General features: G+C 54.3%; 1 protein-coding gene across 6 annotated transcripts in view; it reads left to right on the forward strand.

Annotated features, from left to right (window-relative positions):
- The window catches only part of Septin9 (septin 9), a 156,979-nt gene extending 138,905 nt beyond the window's left edge, over window positions 1–18,074 (forward strand). For 5 of the 6 annotated variants that reach the window (XM_050140065.1, XM_050140066.1, XM_050140068.1 and 2 more), the window contains 9 exons: window positions 6,366–6,557; window positions 7,815–7,943; window positions 8,246–8,327; window positions 8,694–8,831; window positions 10,509–10,626; window positions 12,045–12,140; window positions 12,336–12,432; window positions 15,335–15,386; window positions 16,277–18,074. In XM_050140065.1, the coding sequence (XP_049996022.1) occupies window positions 6,366–6,557; window positions 7,815–7,943; window positions 8,246–8,327; window positions 8,694–8,831; window positions 10,509–10,626; window positions 12,045–12,140; window positions 12,336–12,432; window positions 15,335–15,386; window positions 16,277–16,412 (1,040 nt within the window). In that variant the 3' untranslated portion in view covers window positions 16,413–18,074. Of the gene's footprint in view, window positions 1–6,113; window positions 6,266–6,365; window positions 6,558–7,814; window positions 7,944–8,245; window positions 8,328–8,693; window positions 8,832–10,508; window positions 10,627–12,044; window positions 12,141–12,335; window positions 12,433–15,334; window positions 15,387–16,276 lie in introns of those variants that run through there. The other variant, XM_050140071.1, reaches the window with a different exon arrangement.
- The last annotated feature ends 220 nt before the right edge of the window (window positions 18,075–18,294 follow it).

The following is an 18,294-nucleotide window of genomic DNA, read 5'->3' on the forward strand; positions in this document are numbered from 1 at the left end:
GAAGCTCCGTCAGTTAAACTTGGTTGACCGGCCAGCTAGTTTCTGGGCTGCCTTGTCTCCACGGCACGTAGAGTCATGCATGACTTTTACATGAGTGCTGGGGACTTGAACTCAGATCCTTATCACTCCATAGCAAGTGCTCTTACCCGCTGAGTCATCTCCCAGCCCCTGCGTTTTCACCTTGTGTGACATAAATTCCTGTACCGCTGAGCTATTACCTGTGGGGGTTGTCCTGGCTCCATCTAGAGCCTTTGCCGGTAAAGCTCCCTCCACCCACTGCCCAAGCCTGACCTTTCACCTTCTTCCTAGTGCTTTAGGTGTGTATTTCCTAAGTCCTTGGTATGTATTTGCTGAATGACTCGGTGTCATGGTCCTGGGCTCTGAGGAGATGGAGTCACGCTTGTCATGACTGTTGGTAGCTGTCTCTCCAGGGCAGTTTCTGCTCCAGAGTCCCCCACCTCTGCATGTGCCAGGTTCCCACCGTGTGGCTATTCCCCCCCCCACACACACACACCTTTTTTTTTTCTGAGCTGGCTCATTCCTCTCTCTGTGCACTTCTGCACACCTGGCACAATTACCTCTGAGCCTTTGTGGGTCTCCTGGAGTGGAGTTTCATCCTAAATGGACACTTTGATGTCTGCTCCAGGTGTGGGTCCTATAGAGAGTTTTGGTTTGGCCTGTTTGTTCTGGATATGTGATCTCTTAGGCCAGGAGAACCCTGGAGTCAGGAGCCCTATTTGGGGCCTAGAGTAGTTGGTGTTGAAGAACGCGTCCATCCCTTTGGCCCTGGGGTGTGTTTTCTCAGACTGTACTGAATTAAAGTGACATTACCCTGAGAGACCTGTCCAGCCAGCTGGGTGGGAGGTTCTGGCAATCCTGGGCTCTGCCTTCAGCCTCTGGGGCCCAGAGAGGGGCTGAGCTCGAGACCCCAACACTGAGACCTGAGGCAGAACATCCACCCAGAGAGGATGTGGTATATTTGGGGGTGTTCATATACCACAAATCCGGGTTGGTCTTGACATTTTGGCGATGGGTGCGGATCCTTCTTGCCCCAGAGGCCTGGGAGGCCAGCAGATGGAGCAAGGAATGGTGTCTCGGTACTCAGTAGCCCCCACTGGTCATGCCTGATGCTAGGGACTGGTTAGCTCTGTTTTCTGCTGAGCCACAGGGGTAGGGCTTGAACAAGGTATGTGAGGACAACAGTATTGGCTCTTAAGAGCTGGGCGTGGCTTGTGCTGGAGCCAGATCAGGGAATGACACTGACTTTCTGAGAGCTTTGTCCTGGGAGGGAGAGAGCGGCTGGGCTGTCCCATGCACCACACAGATACTCCTGCCCAGCAGAGCGGTTCCCACATTTGGCCAGGGAGGCAAAGGTTCAGTTAGGGAGTGGACAGTTCTGGAACACTGACCAGCGAGGCCAGCAGGAAGGATGAAGCCAGATGGGTGGCTCCTGGGTGTTGGTTCCTGTATGTCCTTACAAGCCTGTTGGCCTGGGCCTTCATTCTTGTGGCCAAGCGGGTCAAGGTCAGCTGTGGTCCCATCCTTTCTGGGAGCCCCTCCCAAAGGTCGGTGGCCCATGGCCCTGTCCCAGTAAGTGTAAAGGGTGACATAATCCTGTCCTCTTTGACAGGACCTGGGGTGGGGGAGAATTTGTTACTAAGTGGATAAGTCTGTCTGCAGATGGTGGTGGCTTGGGGCCCAGTTGTACCTACCATCAACTGGAGAAAACGCGGGGCTTCCCGCAGGTGTCTGGAGGAGGTGGATGGGACCTGTGTGCACAGTGGCACCCACAGAGACACTGTCAGTCTCCCAAAAGTGGCTGGCCACCCCCTCAGGAACACCCTTGGCTGGGCGATGACAGGCCACTTGCTCAGGACATTGCCTGTTAGCATCTGCCGAAGGGCCTCAGCTTGAGTGTCAGCATCTGGGACTCAGGCGTCCTGAGCTCGTGTGCTGGCCGGTGGCCTGACTGGACCCTTTGTCCAGCTGTGCTATAAACTCCTGCCTGGTGCCCGCCCCCTTCCCTCATTCCCTCGCCCCAACCATGAAGAGCAAACACTTCCAGTGGTGTTTACTCATGCCATCATGTAACCACCGCCTCTGTCTAATTCCAGTACAGTTTTATCACCATGAAGGGAAACTCCACTCATTAAATGATCTCCTCTTCCACTGCCCCTGTGCATTTGCCTCTTCTGAGGGCTTCCTGTAGTCATTCATGCCTTGGAGTATCTGTTCTGTAGCTCAGTATGGTATTTTCTATTTTTCTTTCTTTTAAATATTTATTTATTATTTATTATGTATACAGTGTTCTGCTCACATTTCTGCCTGCCGGCCAGAAGAAAACAGATCTCATTACAGATGGTTGTGAGTCACTTTGTGGTTGTTAGGAATTGAACTCAGGACTTCTGGAAGAACAGTCAGTGCTCTTAACCTCTGAGCGTCTCTCCAGCCCCTCAGTATGGTATTTTTCATTCGTAACTTTACCCCTCCTTGTGGGTGAGGGGTGTTCCCTCAGATACGCTTGCCACGCCATTGTGTATTGCATCTGTGAACAGTTTAGCACTCTGTCTGCCGTCTGTCTCTGTGTGCATGTCTGCGTCTGCGTGTGCATGCACCCATTCCACAGCACTCATGTCGAGGTCAGAGAGCCAGTTCTCTGCCTTGTGAGCTGCAGAGATGGCTCATGGGGGTTGGTGGCAAGTGCCTTCACCCCTGCTGGTGTGAGGATGCCCCCTGAGCAGGCTGCGGCCTTGGGTGGTTGAAGAGGGAAGATGTCAGAGGACTCACTGTCCATACCCAGGTGAGGCGCAGGGGAGGTTCTTGGAGGGAGAAGTTCAGCAAAGGTCTTACTTGTTCATCTGGCCATCCAGAGGTGTTTCAGAAAAGGGTCAGTGCATAGCGCTGTCCCCTCTGTGAAGTGGGGGTTCTGGGCTGCCTCGCACTCTTGCTGGGAACATATGGGGATTTAAACCCGAAACCAGCTACAATAGAGTCTTACAGTGCAGCCTTCCTGCACCAGCTCAGTCTCCAGTGCTTGGAAGTCACGTGGATGCATTCGCTGGTTCCTCAAAATTCAAAATAGAACAGCTCACATCCGAGTGTCTGTCCAAATCCGTCTCGCTGGGCATGGTGATTTATGCCTGAATCACACTATTCAGGAGCCCGAGGCAGGGGAATCCGTGAATCTGAAGGCAGACTGTGTATAAGAGAGGGCCCGAGGGGAAGAGGTGTGGGGAGAAGAGGAGAGCCAGCCTAAGCTCGCAACAGCACCTGCATACCCGTGTTCACACCACGGTATTCACACCAGCCAACCAGAAACAATCACTCATAGATAAAAGACTCCCTGTGCTGAGCCTGGAGACGGCTCAGCAGTTGAGAGCACACATGCTGCTCTTCCAGAGGACTGAGTCCATCACCACATCTGGCATCGCACAGCTGCCAGAGGGGATCTGATGTCCTCCTCTGGCCTTTTTTTGGCTCCTGTACTCAGGCACACATACCCATACACAAACACACATGCATACATATAATTAAAAATAAGTGTCTTAAAAATTAAAATCATATGAATTGAGGTTTTTTTAAAAAAAAGACTAAATGTTCATTAAAGGAATATTGTTGGCCTTTAAAAGGCCATTCTATAGCATGGATGAACCTTAACGACACTGCTCTGGAAGAAACAGGCCAAAAGTCAGGGATTATCCACCCCTGCTTATCCAAGGATCTTAGACAGAATGAACGTTGCCTGAGACTGGTAGGAGACCGGTCAGGGCAGTGTGGAGTGTCCTTACAAGGTACGAAGCCCAACCCTCATGACCTGCGCTAAAATGCTAAATTTTACCGCAGGTTGTTCTAAAGGCGGAAGTGGCCAGGAGCTGCTGTGCCTTGGGCTGTGCAGGTTCAGGACGCGTCTGTTGACGTGGGTGATGATAGGACATTGGGTCTGGGAAGGGCTCCGGTCACTCACAGTCCTGAAGACCTTGGGCTGGGATCACAAAGGCAACCCTGCCTGGGTGGAGGGTCTACCTCCCAATCAGGCAGGCAGGTGGATAGGGAGGCTCCCCCAGTGTGAAGGGTCACAGGGGTTTGCCAGAAGAGCTTCCAGAGCCCCGGGGAAGGCTGGGGCTCTACTGTGTTCTTATTATTTCTCAAGCAGGGCCCCTGGCAGGCTGAGTGTTTAGTTTGGTTTGAGTTTCTGCTACGAACCTTGATGTATGTAGAAGGGCCACCTGGGGCTGAGGCAAGCCTTCCTTGACTGGGGGTGATTAGAGAGGGTTGGGGGACAGCCCTTCCTCCTCTCACCGCTCAGGAGAGAGGTGGGGGCAGGGCGAAGTGGGTCTCAGACAGATGGAAGCAATTTTCAGTCACGTGGAGGAGGCCTGAACCGCTGCCCGGCAAAGCAGGGCCCCTTGTCCTTCTCCAGGAAGCGGCCCCAAAGCCACAGGTTCTGGGGCCAGATGTTGCGCCGTCTTTGTTTATTTAAAGATGCTAGAAACCGAGAAGAGTGTTTCAGAGTGGGGAGCTGGCACTCTGGAAGCCTTGGGGAGAAAGGACTGTGGCCCTGACCTGCACTGGGGATGCTTCTGATGGGAGGCACTGGCCCCTAGGGCCTGCCTGTGTCATTGTTTGGGGACACACACATGTGGACTCTCTGAAAGCTCCTGGTGTGTTTACAAGATTCTCTTGTTTAGTGCCTCACGCCCCCCAATGCCAGGAAATGAGGTGACTGCACCCTATGGAGGCAGAGAAACAGGAAGCGATTGATGCAGTAGAGCCACTGCCTTTGGGGTGGTCCCGTGCCTCCTTCCTGGAGCTGGCTTTACAAGCCTTCTCCTGTCCTTCCTGCCACTCAAGCTTGGGGAGGGCGCAGAGAGGAAGCGCAAGCCCGGCTTCACTCCTGATGGCCACGCCAATAGAATGGAGAGAAAAGCCATAAGTCCAGAGATGGCCAGGGCTGAGTTCGCTGAAGATGTAGGTGTCAAGTCAGCTTGAGTTTAGTGTTTCCCCTGGAGGTGGAGGGACAGTGTAACCAAGGCCTGCACAAGTCTGTGTGGTACTTACTGGCCCGCCTTCCTGCTGCTTCCTGGGCCTGCTCACTTGAGAGGAGAGCTCTGCTGGGAGGTGGCACGGGACGGGGAGTGCCTCCTGAGCTCATGTCCCCAGCAAGCACCTTTGGTTGCCCCCCCACTTCTGAGGAAAGATGTGGCATGGTTATGCATTGAGTTTCCTCTTTCCAGGCATGCGCCCCAGGGTCAGAGTTGGGGAACCCTTCCCTAAAGGTGGGGCAGGGCACAACACAGAGTGGGAAAAAAAAACAGACTTGGTTGGAGAAGGAAAGGGGACTTGGGAGCACCTGGTGTCCCCTCTGTGTTGCCCATGTTTGGGGGGCTGGACCAAGGGGTCTTAAGTTGAGGGTGCTGACATTTTCCATGCAAGAGGCGACTTTAAGACTTTTTCAGGCCGGGCGGTGGTGGCGCACGCCTTTAATCCCAGCACTCGGGAGGCAGAGGCAGGTGGATCTCTGTGAGTTCGAGGCCAGCCTGGTCTACAAGAGCTAGTTCCAGGACAGGAACCAAAAGCTATGGAGAAACCCTGTCTCGAAAATCAAAAAAAAAAAAAAAAAAAAAAAAAAAAAAAAGACTTTTTCAACAATGCAACATCCACACCTCGGCAGCCCCACAGCCACCTGGGTGGTTGTGGTTCAGAGCAGCACCGGAAGGATTCTCTCAGCATAGCAGTTCGGTGTACTATAAGCCTCTTGTTCAACCAGACCTGGGTGAACCGGCCTTGCACGTCCTTGCTGGGTGGGCACACCTAGGGTCTCCAGGGGCCACTGTCTGAATCGTCCCCCAGGCCTGGGCTCCGACCATGCTGACCTGCTGAAGGAAGCTGAGGTTTTCAGTTAATCCACAGACCTCCTAACCAAACTGACCTTTACCTGAGGGTGAGGGGCACTTGGTGTCCAGCCTGTCCTGCTTCAGGACTGTATCGGTCAGGTGCTTGGGTGTAGAGACACTCCCAGTGAGGGTGTGTCAGGTCTGGAAAAGGCAGATAGGGATCAGACCACCCCTCCCGTGACCTGCTTGTGGTCACCTGCTGGACTGGGAAGGACTCTGGGTTGCACAGCTACTGCAGGCCAGCTGAGCAGGGGTGAAGGGTGTGCAGAGAGCGCCCTGGTTGGCAAAGCTGGCAGAGACTGCCCCGAGGGACAGGTGCTGAGGAGCGATGGCCTATTGGATGGAACCGTACAGGGGACTTCACTTCTGAGGTGTCCCACAGGACTTTCTTGTGCAAGTTACTAAGCTCTGCAGCCTTGGTTTCCCCCTCCTGACTGCACGTCCCATTCTAATGACTTTTTCCCTCCGCAGGCTCCGAGGTGGCTCCCAGCTGTGTTGGCGACATGGCTGACAGCCCTAGAGATGCCATGCTCAAGCAAGCGCCCGTGTCCCGGAACGAGAAGGCCCCCGTGGACTTCGGCTACGTGGGGATCGACTCTATCCTGGAGCAGATGCGCAGGAAGGCCATGAAACAGGGCTTCGAGTTCAACATCATGGTGGTCGGTGAGTGTCATAGGCCCTCTGCCCGCCACGAGCCCATCTTGCCATTCGAGGCCCGTGCAGGGGACCTGCCTCAGCCATCAGCTCTCAAAATGTTTTCCCAGCTGGGTTGGGGTAGCCCATTACTTTAATCCCAGCACTCGGGAGACAGAGACAGGCAGATCTCTGTGAGTTTGAGGCCAGCCTGGTCTACAAGAGCTAGTTCCAGGACAGGCTCCAAAGCTACAGAGAAACCCTGTCTCGAAAAACCAAACAAACAAACAGTTTACCCCACTATAAAGTGGGGAGATAACTTTCATCTGAAGACAACTGGGATGAAATCCTGGAGATGGGTGTTTGTGCTGGGAGAAGGAACCGTATCCACCAGCGACTCCTCAGAGCGCCTGCTACCTGTGTTAGCAATCTCACTAAGCAGTTGTAAGCCTTCTGTGACCAGTGACAATGGCGTCCACATCTGGGTTGTGTTGAGTGTTCGCTGGTTATTGCTCTAAGCCCTGGCCTCTGGGCCTGAGTGGGACTCAGCTCTCATGTCCAGGCCTGGCTAGAGGCTTCCTGGAGGTTCATCTAAGCTTCCACCCAGGAAGTGGGGTGTAGTCGCCATCTTCTTCCTCCTGTGGCCTTGGAAAGCTCGAAGTCACCAGTGATAGGTCGATAATTAGTGTCACCTGAGTGGGTTGTGTCCAGCAAGCTCAGAAGTCCCTCGGACCCCACACATGAGAACTCACAGAGATCTTACCTGTCTTTGCCTCTCGAGTCCTGGGGTTAAAGACATGCACCACCACACCTGGCCTATGGTCCGGTTTCTCATTCTTACAAGAGGGCTTTGCTCAGAACAGGGCAGATACCAGGGTGGCATCTGGGTAAAAACCTCCCATAGGCTGACGTCCTAAACCGAGTAGAGTCTGGTGGTTCTCCCATGGCAGGGCATCTGTCTGTCTGGGGAACTGTGTCTATGTGTGTCTCCTCTGCCCTGGTTCACAGACAACCTACACCTGTCTTTGGGGCTGTCAGCCTCTTCTGTCTTGGTGTCTCTTCCTGCTTTGGGTGGCTTCTCTAGGACCAGGACAGAGGTGGGCCAAGTTAAACCAGGGCCCAGAGCCCCACACTGTACATTTAAACTCAACCCTGGACTTCTACTGAGGAGGTGACGGCCCAGGTGGGGCTATCTAAGGATGTTGTGAGGCCAGGGGTCTCAGTGGAACGTAGCCATGAGCTATGCTCTTGGAGAGCCTGCCGACCGGCCTCCCCTTCTCTCCCCAGGGCAGAGTGGCCTTGGGAAGTCCACCTTAATCAACACCCTCTTCAAGTCCAAGATCAGCCGGAAGTCCGTGCAGCCCACTTCAGAGGAACGCATCCCCAAGACGATCGAAATCAAGTCCATTACCCACGGTCAGTTCCATGGAAGTGGGGGCTGAGACTGGGCGTATGAACCCACTTTTCCCAGAGTGTAGGGCCAAGGGTGTCCCACTAGAGATGTCACCATGCCCCCTCTGGGAACATTGAGACTCTAAGTAGGAACAGTCTGGGCCCCACCAGGCTGAGGCACCATCCAGACTTCTTTACTAGAGGTCGGTTTCTCCCTGGTATAACCTCGGCTGCCATCATAGCCCATCCTGGGACTCCCAAGGCTGGTCAGGCAACCCCGAGGGCTTGGGTGACCCCTCTGATGTGGGGTGCTGTGCTTTGTGCAGATATTGAGGAGAAGGGGGTCCGGATGAAGCTGACAGTGATTGACACGCCAGGCTTCGGAGACCACATCAACAATGAAAACTGGTAGGTGACCTCGAAAAATTTTCCTTCAGGTGGAAAAGCCCCTGGGGCTTCAGGATCCCAGATACCACTTGAGCTCAGACACCCAGATAAGATCGCTCCAAACCCTAAAGCCACGCCTTTAGGGTCTAACATTCCAGATCAAATGGGGTCACCTGGGAATCACACCCTCCCACCCCCGGACAAAGATCAGCATGGGGAGTTTGGGCAGAACAGTCTAAGATAAGACTGGCTTCTCTTCGCAACAGCCAACAGTTCCTGTGTGAAGTCAGATGGGTGTCAAGCCAGCTGTGGGTGGGGTCTTCGGGGGCTTAGAGAGGACACGCCCCCGCATGGGCACTGGCTCAGCTAACCCGGGTCTCCATGCAGCTGGCAGCCTATTATGAAGTTCATCAATGACCAGTATGAGAAATACCTGCAGGAGGAGGTCAACATCAACAGGAAGAAGCGCATCCCCGACACGCGCGTCCACTGCTGCCTCTACTTCATCCCGGCCACTGGCCACTCGTACGTCCCATTCGAAGCCCTTGGTCTCGGTGGTGGGAGCCCCCGTGTCTAACACTGCTGTGGCTACATGCAGGATTCTGTCCGCCCAGCCGTTGGGCACGGCGAGGGGGATGGGGGGGGCATGGGATACGATGCTGAGTTGGGGCTGTGTCGGCAGCCCTTATGTGGGTGTCTGTGTCCATAGAGGGTCTGTGACCTCTGCACTGGGTGGCTCCCTGCCCATTCTGCCTTCTCTTTGTCCAGAAAGCTGAGGACTAGGTAGGCCCCAGTCTAGAATCTGGTAGAAGCCTCTGCGGATGGAATGAGACTCTCGGGCTGTGTGTGTGTGTGTGTGAGTGCGCAACCCTAGCAGTCACATGACCATCTCCACGCCTAGGGATAGCTCTTACCTCCTGGGCCCCTGAGGAACATGGCTGCGTGAGACACAGAAAACAGTGAATGTCCTCTGTCTTCTATGCCACAACCTGTCCTTGCCAACTGTGCTCCCGGGGCATCTGAGGTGTGGGAGCACCAGGTGCCTTTCAGAGTCTCCCTACCCCAGAGCAGGCGAACTCTGGCTGGTCTCAGTGACCAGGGTTCTTGACTCCCTGTGAATTGCATCTGTCCCCAGTACATAGGTTCCTCTCCCTGCTGGACACCCTTGTCACTTGTCCTGACTCTTTGTAGGCCGGTCCCTGTGGAGGCAGCAGGGGCTGGCCATGGCTCGTGGAAGGCTCCCAAGTTTGGTGCCTCCTGGCCACAGCTGCTGGAGGCTGTACACTCCAGGCTGTTCCAGGCTCCTCCCAGGCTTAGACTTGGAGGGCATCTTTCATCTTGCGCCCTGTCTGGATGGCATGGGGTTCACTGGGGCCTGGGTGGAAAAATGCAAATATGGGTGTCTGAGCTTGCCGGTAGTGACCGTCTCTTGTGGGGCCAACAAGAGCCCATTCATGGCAGGGGTGCCATGGGCCTCCTCACCTAGGGCTGGCTCATTTGGGGTTCTGCAGCTTTTCTAAGCACAACCTGGGGCAAGGCCAAGATGAGAGCAGGAGACAGGACTGACGTGGCTTCAGTAGGGACAGCCGAGGGGGCTTCCCCAGTGATGACCCTCTGGGCTAGGGTCCCAGCTGGGCACCTCGCCTAGTTTCCTTCCCCTGATGCTCAGTCCCCGGGGACAGCAGTGGCTTCTAGCCATCTTTGCTCAGACTTCTGCCTGCAGCTTCACTTCCCACAGGCTGTCTGGGCCTGACAATACCGCTATGGAGAAAACGCAGTTTCAACAGGAAAATGATGCCCACTCTGGGTTCTGCCAGCCGCCTCCCCACAGCCTCCTCCCTGCTCCTGTATCAGACCCTGGCTCTCTGGAGCCAAGCTGAGCTGGGGAACAGTCAGCCTGTCCCAGGGCCCATAGCTTCTGGACACCATCTCCCCTTCTCCCTGACACTGGGAGCCCTAAGGCATGACTCTGAGCCAAGTCACTCTTTGGGCAGAGTCCAGGGCCAGTTGGGCTCTGACTGTGGCAGATGAGGGGACTTAGAGCCAGCTTGGCTCCAGCTTTCCAACCTCAACTTAATAGGGGAAGTGTTCACCCCGCACCCTTCCAGACCCCAACCGTGTCCCTCTACCGATGTGGCCTCCACTGTAATGCCCAAGACAGGGGACCCCAAAGCTGCGTCTCATTTTACTGTTCTGTCTCAGGCTTAGGCCCCTGGACATTGAATTCATGAAGCGCCTGAGCAAGGTGGTCAACATCGTCCCAGTCATTGCCAAGGCTGACACGCTGACCCTGGAGGAGAGGGTCTACTTCAAACAACGGGTAGGATGCACGGCCTCTGCTCAGCCCCCTCTCCCTCGAGGACTGCCTGGACACATTATAGGCCCGACAGGGGACTATCCAGCTCGGGGGATATGTGACAGAGTCACCCTTCAGCCCTTCACAGTGTGTGTTCAGCCTTGGGGGACCCCCAGCTTGAGTGGCTGCCTGGGACCCCCATTTCCAGCAGCCTCAGGTTTTGGAGTAGACTAAGGAGAGGCAAATAGGCCTTTGGACCCAGCACACCTGGGTTTTATCAGGTGGGAAAAAAAAAACCAAAAGGGCAAGTTTACCTCAGTGGCTCCCTCCCTCTCTGCCATGGTCAAGGCCACCTCAACTCAATAGGGGACAGGGGTGTCCCTGTGGGCATCTGCAGTGTGACGAATCCTGGGCCATACTTCAGAACCTCCTGGCAGCTCCAGCCTTAAATCCAATTCCAGAGGCTCCCAGGGCCTCCATCCCAGGTCATGTGTCAGGGATTTTCCCAGCATGCATAGGGGAGGGTAGTCAGACAGGGATGCGTCTGCTGGAGACCAGGAGGCTCTCCAGTGTATGAGAGCCTGGATCTGCTTGGGCAAATGAGACAGCTGTGCCCTGGGATGTCCTCTGTTGATGGCCACCCACCTGGGTTGTCATGAATGTGGGAAGCATCTCAGCAGGCAGGTACCTCCTGAGCTGCAGGAGGGGACCATGCTGGTCCTGAGAGGGTTCTAGGAAAGAGGACTCAGCAACCCTGAGTTTTTTTTTCCGGGGTTGGGGGGAAGAGTGACGAGCTACACAGGAAACATGGGGAGAGATTCTCAGGACAGAGAATGCAGGGCCCCTTGGCCACGCGAGTCCCTTCTTGATACAGAGGCACCAGGACTGGAGAGTCTGGGCGAGATGCAGCTCGGTTGGCAGAGAGCTTTCCTAGCAGAGAGAAGGCTCATGGCCCGAGCTTCAGCACCACATAAAACTGGGCATGGTGGCACAAACCTGTAACACCCGCACTTGCAGGTAGAGGTAGGAGGCTCAAGAGTTCAAGATCATCCCTGATTACACAGCCAGTTCGAGGACAGCCTGAGCTGGAGACTTTGTCTCCCAAAGGGGTGAGTGTGGGACAGGAGAAATGGCTCAGGGGTTAAGAGCACTTGCTGCTCTTGTAGAGGACCTGGGTTCTATTCCCAGCACTCACACGGCAGCTCACAACCAGTTCCAGGGGATTCAACGTGCCCTCTTCTGGCCTCTATGGACAGTAGGCATGCATGTGGTAAGTGTACATACACGCAGGCAAAACACTAAAATAAAAATAAAATGAATCTTTTTAGGAAATTAGACGTTTTCAGGGCAGGACCACTCCGAGCTAGCCTCTGTAGGGTTCATGACTCAGGCACCTGGTGGCTGATAGCCTGATTCAGGGACCACACCCCTGTGCTCCCCAGATTACGGCAGACCTACTCTCCAATGGCATTGATGTGTACCCCCAGAAGGAGTTTGACGAGGATTCAGAGGACCGACTGGTGAATGAAAAGTTCCGGGTGAGCGGGTCAACCACATGCTTGGGGTGGGGGCAGCGGTGGGATGGCTTTAAACCATAGGGGTGTAGCCGCCGAGCTGAAAAAGGATGGGGGTCCATACGTCCGCCCCTGGTCCTCTCCAGCCAAGGCCTGCAGTTCTCCAGGTCCAGATCCAGGGGGTCACGTGACTAACACACTCTTCCGCCTCTTCTCCAGGAGATGATCCCGTTTGCCGTGGTGGGCAGCGACCATGAGTATCAAGTCAATGGCAAGAGGATCCTGGGAAGGAAGACCAAGTGGGGGACCATTGAAGGTACTGGCTGCTGCGCTGCCCGTGTGCTGACCTGTAGTTAAGCTTGGGCCCTCATCCACTGCACCGTGGGTCTCTGCTTCTTCTTGTCTTGTAAGGACAATGGCTGTGGGGTGCACCTGCATTCCTAGAATGTAACTACTTTGTCATAGACTTAGTCACTCTGTCCCAAGTACTGAGGGCTGGGACTCTGGTCTTCTCTGGGGTCCAGGTCAGCACCTCGGTAGGACGGTCCCATGGTCTTTCTTTGCCTTTCTTTCGGCTCTTCCATCCTCGTTAGAAAGGACAAAGCTGTCTGGAAGATGAAAACCCAGTTTGTTCCTTGTGACCGGTGTGGTCAAAAGGCCCCACAGAGGAGGGAAAGTTGAGGCTTTGTGAGCTGGGGTGAACGTTGGTCTGCACACTTTATCAATGAGGGATACGTCCTATTGCCTAGTTGACGGCCTAAGTGACCTAAGAATATTCCAGATGGTTAGGGCTCTTTCGGTTGGTTTTGGGCTCTGTAGTTCTCAGAGTTCTGCCTTGCTGGAACATCCACACCGCACCAGGCTGGCCGGAGCTCTTTGGGGAGTTAGTTTCTCTAAGAATCCTGTGATAGTGTTTCCTGGCTCTGGGCATGGAGGCACCCAGCTCAGGACTGCCCCCCACCCTTTAGTGGATTATCATTTAACCCTTTCAGCTCTCTGGGCCCCTTTCCTCACTCTCTGTGCAGAGAGGAATTAAAATTAGCCTTCCTAACGCTGCGACCCTTCAACACAGTTCCTCACGTTGTGGTGACCCCAACCATACAATTATCTTCATAACTAATTTTGCTACTGTTATGAATCATAATGTAAATATCTGTGTCTCCTGGTGGTCTTGGGTGACCCCTGTGAAAGGGTCATTGGACCACCAAAGGTTTGTGAGCCCACAGGTTGAGAACCACAGAATCAGAGGGACAAGCTCCATGGGCTGAGGGCCTGGCTAGCACTGAGTTCCATCTCTGCACCGCATGAGCCAGGTTTGCCGGTCCCCATCTGGGATCTTAGCATTTGAGAAGTGGAGGCAGGAGGATCAGGGATTCGATATCATCTATCCTACAGCGAGGGCAAGGGAGGGCAAAGGAGAAAAAGTGCAGCCTTGCGCTGGAGCCCCCAGAGTTAGGAGTTGTTACCTGGTCTTACTGAGGTGAGGCAGTGAAGAGAACCCGGCTGCCCTTCCCGCCCACCGCCCTCGCCCCGTTCCTTTGCATACTGTGCCCTCCATGTGAGTCTGCCAGGTAGGGTGCCACGGGGATATTTTCCAAATATGCCCTGGGTATTTTATGTGCTTATGGCTTTCTGTAGCACACCCCCACCCCACGCACACACAGACGATGCCACAGAGGTGACCCTAGGGCTACGTTATTCCTCAGCTCCCTTTCCCTCAGTCCCTCCTTCCTGTCTCTGCTCGTCCTCCCTGCATCTTTCCACAAATAATGCAAGGCATGGTTGGCATGAGGAAAGTATAGGGTAAGATCCCCTGGGGATCTGAGAATGGTATTGGCTATTGGCACATCTCTTCTGACCCCTGGTGGTCAGCGTGGGTACTGCAGACACTCAATAAGAAATCTTCAGGAAGTTAGCCAGGTTAGATGACTGCCCACAGCTGAGGGTCCACGTGGCCTGTGTGAACCTGTAAAGCTGCCCCCCCCCCCCGGTGGTGGCTCCCGCATGCAGCAGCCTTCCTGTGAGGACCTCTGGGGACTTATCAGAACATGGTGGGAGCTCCTGTCAGGAACACACACACCCTGTGAGTTAATCACTGAACAGGCCGTATCCAACTGTGCCCACTCCTTACCCCCTCCTTGGTGTACACCATCCAAAGTGCCTGTTACATCCTTGGAAGCTGGCCAGACTGCTGCCTGAGGACGGAAAGTTGCTTTGTTCCTTGAGCATAATGTACTCGACAGCCTCACAAAGTCAAATTACACCACCGTTGGCACATTTGGTCCTTTTGTGCCCCCCCAAGTCATGAACCAGGCCATTCTCCCACTTAAATTTCTTTTTACATCTATTTATTAATGTGCTTGTTTTATTGGGGACACTGTATCATGTGCATTGTCTTGTACACGCCAGAACACATGTGGAGGTCAGAGGACAACTGGCAAGAGTCGGTTCTTTTCTTCTACCTGGGTTCTGGGAGTCAAGCTCAGGTGTTGGGCTTGGCAGCCAATGCCCGTATCCGCTGAGCCATTAACTCATTTTATTGGGAAACTGGGTCAGAGAAGCCAAGATTCACCCAGGCCTGGAGTGTAAGGAATGATGGGTTTACTTTGGCTCACAGTTCCGGGGTGCAGCCTGGCAGGATTGGGGAGTCATGGTAACTTGACAAGAGGCATTTGGTCGGCTGGAGAGATGGCTCAGCGGTTAAGAGCATTGCCTGCTCTTCCAAAGGTCCTGAGTTCAATTCCCAGCAACCACATGGTGGCTCACAACCATCTGTAATGAGGTCTGCTGCCCTCTTCTGGCCTTCAGGCATACCCACAGACAGAATATTGTATACATAATAAATAAATACTTAAAATAAAAAAAAAGAGGCATTTGGTCACCTGGCACCCACAGTCAGGAAGCAGCCGTGAATGAGTGTGGGAACTTCGCTTAGTTTCTCCTTTCATTCAGCCAGAAAGCCCCAGCCTGTGGGATGCTGCTGCCCACATTCAGGGCAGGTCTTCTTCCCTTGGCTGAACCTGTCTGGATGCACCCTCATAGACACGCTAGAAGTGTGTCTCCCAGGCGACTCCAGAACTAGGTACCTGTCAGTCAGAGGTACCCTTTTTCCCCTGCCCACTCTTGGGTGGGACTTTCTGGAGGCTGTTGCCATTACTGGATAGGAGAGGAGAAACTTCCTCCTCAAAAGACATTGAGCATCTTTCTCTTTTCCTTAGTTGAGAATACCACTCACTGTGAATTCGCCTACCTGCGGGATCTCCTCATTAGGTAAGTCAGCCATCAGCTCTGAGGGCCCCTTGCAAGGACCAGATCTGGGGTTTGGTGGTGGTAGACAGGTGGGCAGAGGCCCCACCCTGCTGGCAGCTGCGTATTGTCAGCCCTGCCCATTGCCTAAAGCAGAAAACAAAGCAAAACCCTCTTGGGAATGAATGAAGAAAAGGGGTTCTTCCTGGCTTTATGAGGTCACCAGGATAGAGGGGGCTGAATTCTGGCGCCCTGTGGTCTAAGCTTGCAGGGTTCAGCTATAGATACTATAGCTATATATACCTGGGCTATATATGTCTTAAAACCTACAAAAGAAAAATATCATAATGAAAGCTATTATTTTGTATAGTTAAAATATATCAGTAGGGAAAAATAAGATGCAGAACAAGGGACCTGGGGTGGGGGTTCCAAGAACAAGCCTTACCACCTTTGGGACTCCTTGCCAACTTCCCTTTCCAAAGTAAAGGGGATTGGTAGAGCTTGCCTGGCAGGCACACCTACAAAAAGAAACTAGAAAAAAAAAAAAAAACTCAGGGATGGCAGGGTGACAGCTCTGGGGACTGTGGTCACCTGCTGCCTCCTGCTGGCCACAGCCTGAATTTCTGTCTTGGACCACAAATACCGGAGTCCTGCCCACTGGTGGGGACCTTGGGACCTTTCAAGTTTGTGCTCAGCTTCTCCCTGACTAGCTCCAGCATGGGCACAGAGAGGAGGAGGCACAGGTTAGGTTAGAATGACAGCCCCAGAGGGTCTGGAGTCACCGGAGAGCAGGCTCTGCCTGGTCCTGCAGTGCGTACTCCGCCAGCCTGCACCCTCGAAGGGCCGGGAGGGGGGGTGGTTGTGACCCCAGGCAGGCTAAGTGCTCACCCCCATGCTGGCCGCGTTCCCTGCAGGACACACATGCAGAACATTAAGGACATCACCAGCAGCATCCACTTCGAAGCCTACCGTGTGAAACGCCTCAACGAGGGCAACAGCGCCATGGCCAACGGGGTCGAGGAGAAGGAGCCGGAAGCCCAGGAGATGTAGACGCCATCCCGCCCCTGGACCCCGCCCCCAAATCTTCTCATCCTCCCTGGCCCACCCACCTACCCTGTCTTATTTTATATAATTGTCTCCTTTTGTCACCGGCCTCCTTCTCTTTCCATGCGCTACCCAGTAACAAGAGAGGGCTTATCTCCCAAGTGTGCTCTTATTGGCTGCAGCAGGAGGGTGGGCGGGACTACTGCCTGAGCTTGCCTCCGTGCCCCATTCCCTAGGCGCTGGGAAGGCTAGAACCAGCTCAGCTCCTGAGGGCTTAGAAGATCTGTGTGTCCATGCCCACTCTGAGTTTTGAGCTGACGTCCGTGGGGACTGGGTCCTAGGGGTTGCGGAGGAGCCCATTAAGCCACAGGTTCCCATGGCCACAGCCTCGGAAGCAGACTGCACCAGGAGAGGATGAGTAGCCAGGTCGTCCTGGAGCAGCCCCTCCCTCAGCTGCCTGCTCCCCACGGAAACTAGAGACACCCACAACCAAAGTTGCCAATCTCTTAGACATAGTGACAACCTTGGCCCTTCCCCCTCAAACTTGTCCCAGAGCAGAAAGTGCCTTGATCCACAAGAGCCAGTCACCTCTTCCCAGTTGTCCATTTGGGTGAAAAGCAAGGACATGCTGGAGAAAGGGAGTTCTTTTCTCCCTCCCCTTGATCTCCCCACCCCCGCCCCGTCCCGCCCCGTGGTGTAGACTCTGCTGAGGCACCGGGCTCTAATTATCAAGCCAAAACCTGAACAACGCGCCCCGTCCCCACTCCCAATCTTAGAAAAGTCAACACAGACCCAAGGAGCTGAGGGAGGGAGCCTCGGAAGAGGGCCAGGGAAGGTCTATCTGTTTGGCCCTGGGTTTGGCTGCAGATGCTCTGGTTACATTGTTACCCAGCTGCCTCGCCCCACCCCCACACACATACTGCCCAGGCTCAAACCTTGATTCAGTGACCGCTGGGTGGGAACCAGGAAAATCTGACCATTTTGCTGTCCATATGTGCCTAACCCTGTGTCCCCGAACCCATTGGAATACCCCCGCGGACTTCAGAGCACAGGGCAAGACTTCATGCAAAGCCAGGCTCCCTCGTCTTCTCTCCTAGGGAACCGTTAGGGACCAGCCATGCACAGCTGACCAAAGCCATGCCCTTTCTGCTTGCCCGCCATCCTTGTCCTGTCCCTGGGAGGAGTTTGGTGGGTGTAGACAGGTTGGACCCGCTTGGGGAAGGCACCTCCATAGACCCCAGGCTAGCTTCTTGCGGCCTAGAAGTGCGGTGGGAGGGGTGGGGTGCAGACAGATGAGGGGTGCTCTTTGTTCCCTGTATTGAGCGTCTACTCCCCCACCCAAACGTGGAAGGCCCCCTCATCGAACCCTGCAGCCGAACAGTTCGCATGCCAGCTTGCCAAGTTCTTTTGCCAAAATCAGGACTTTGAAGGAAATCTCCAGCATGCTGGACCCAGGGCACCTTGGCCTTCCCCAGCTCCAGTGTCCCTGGGGACTTAGCAGCAACCCAGTGCCACCAGGGTGACATCGTGCCTCTGTAACCAGCCACCGAAAACTGTTCGTCTCACCAGGCTGCTCCATGCGGCCTTTCGCTGGGGGCCTCCAGGGAGGGGGGGTGGTCTCTTTTTGTATAAATAACAAAGTGTTGAAATAAATGTTTCAAATACAAACTGGCTCATTAGGGAGTGGCAATGGGTTCTCTTGCCTCAGGCTTGTCCCATCCATTAACAGGTGGATGGATGCTCCTTCCCGAAGAGATGGGCTATGTGGGACCCCGAATTCAAACCTGCAGAATCAGTGGCTCAGTGGTGAAAAGAGCTCTCCCAGAAGACTCAGTTAACACCCATTCAGGTGATTCACAACCGCCTATAACCCAGCCCCAGAGGGATC

The sequence above is a fragment of the Alexandromys fortis genome, unplaced genomic scaffold, assembly GCF_014885135.2.
Source record: "Alexandromys fortis isolate MF-2015 unplaced genomic scaffold, M_Fortis_MF-2015_v1.1 scaffold_39, whole genome shotgun sequence".
Classification (NCBI taxonomy): domain Eukaryota; kingdom Metazoa; phylum Chordata; class Mammalia; order Rodentia; family Cricetidae; genus Alexandromys; species Alexandromys fortis.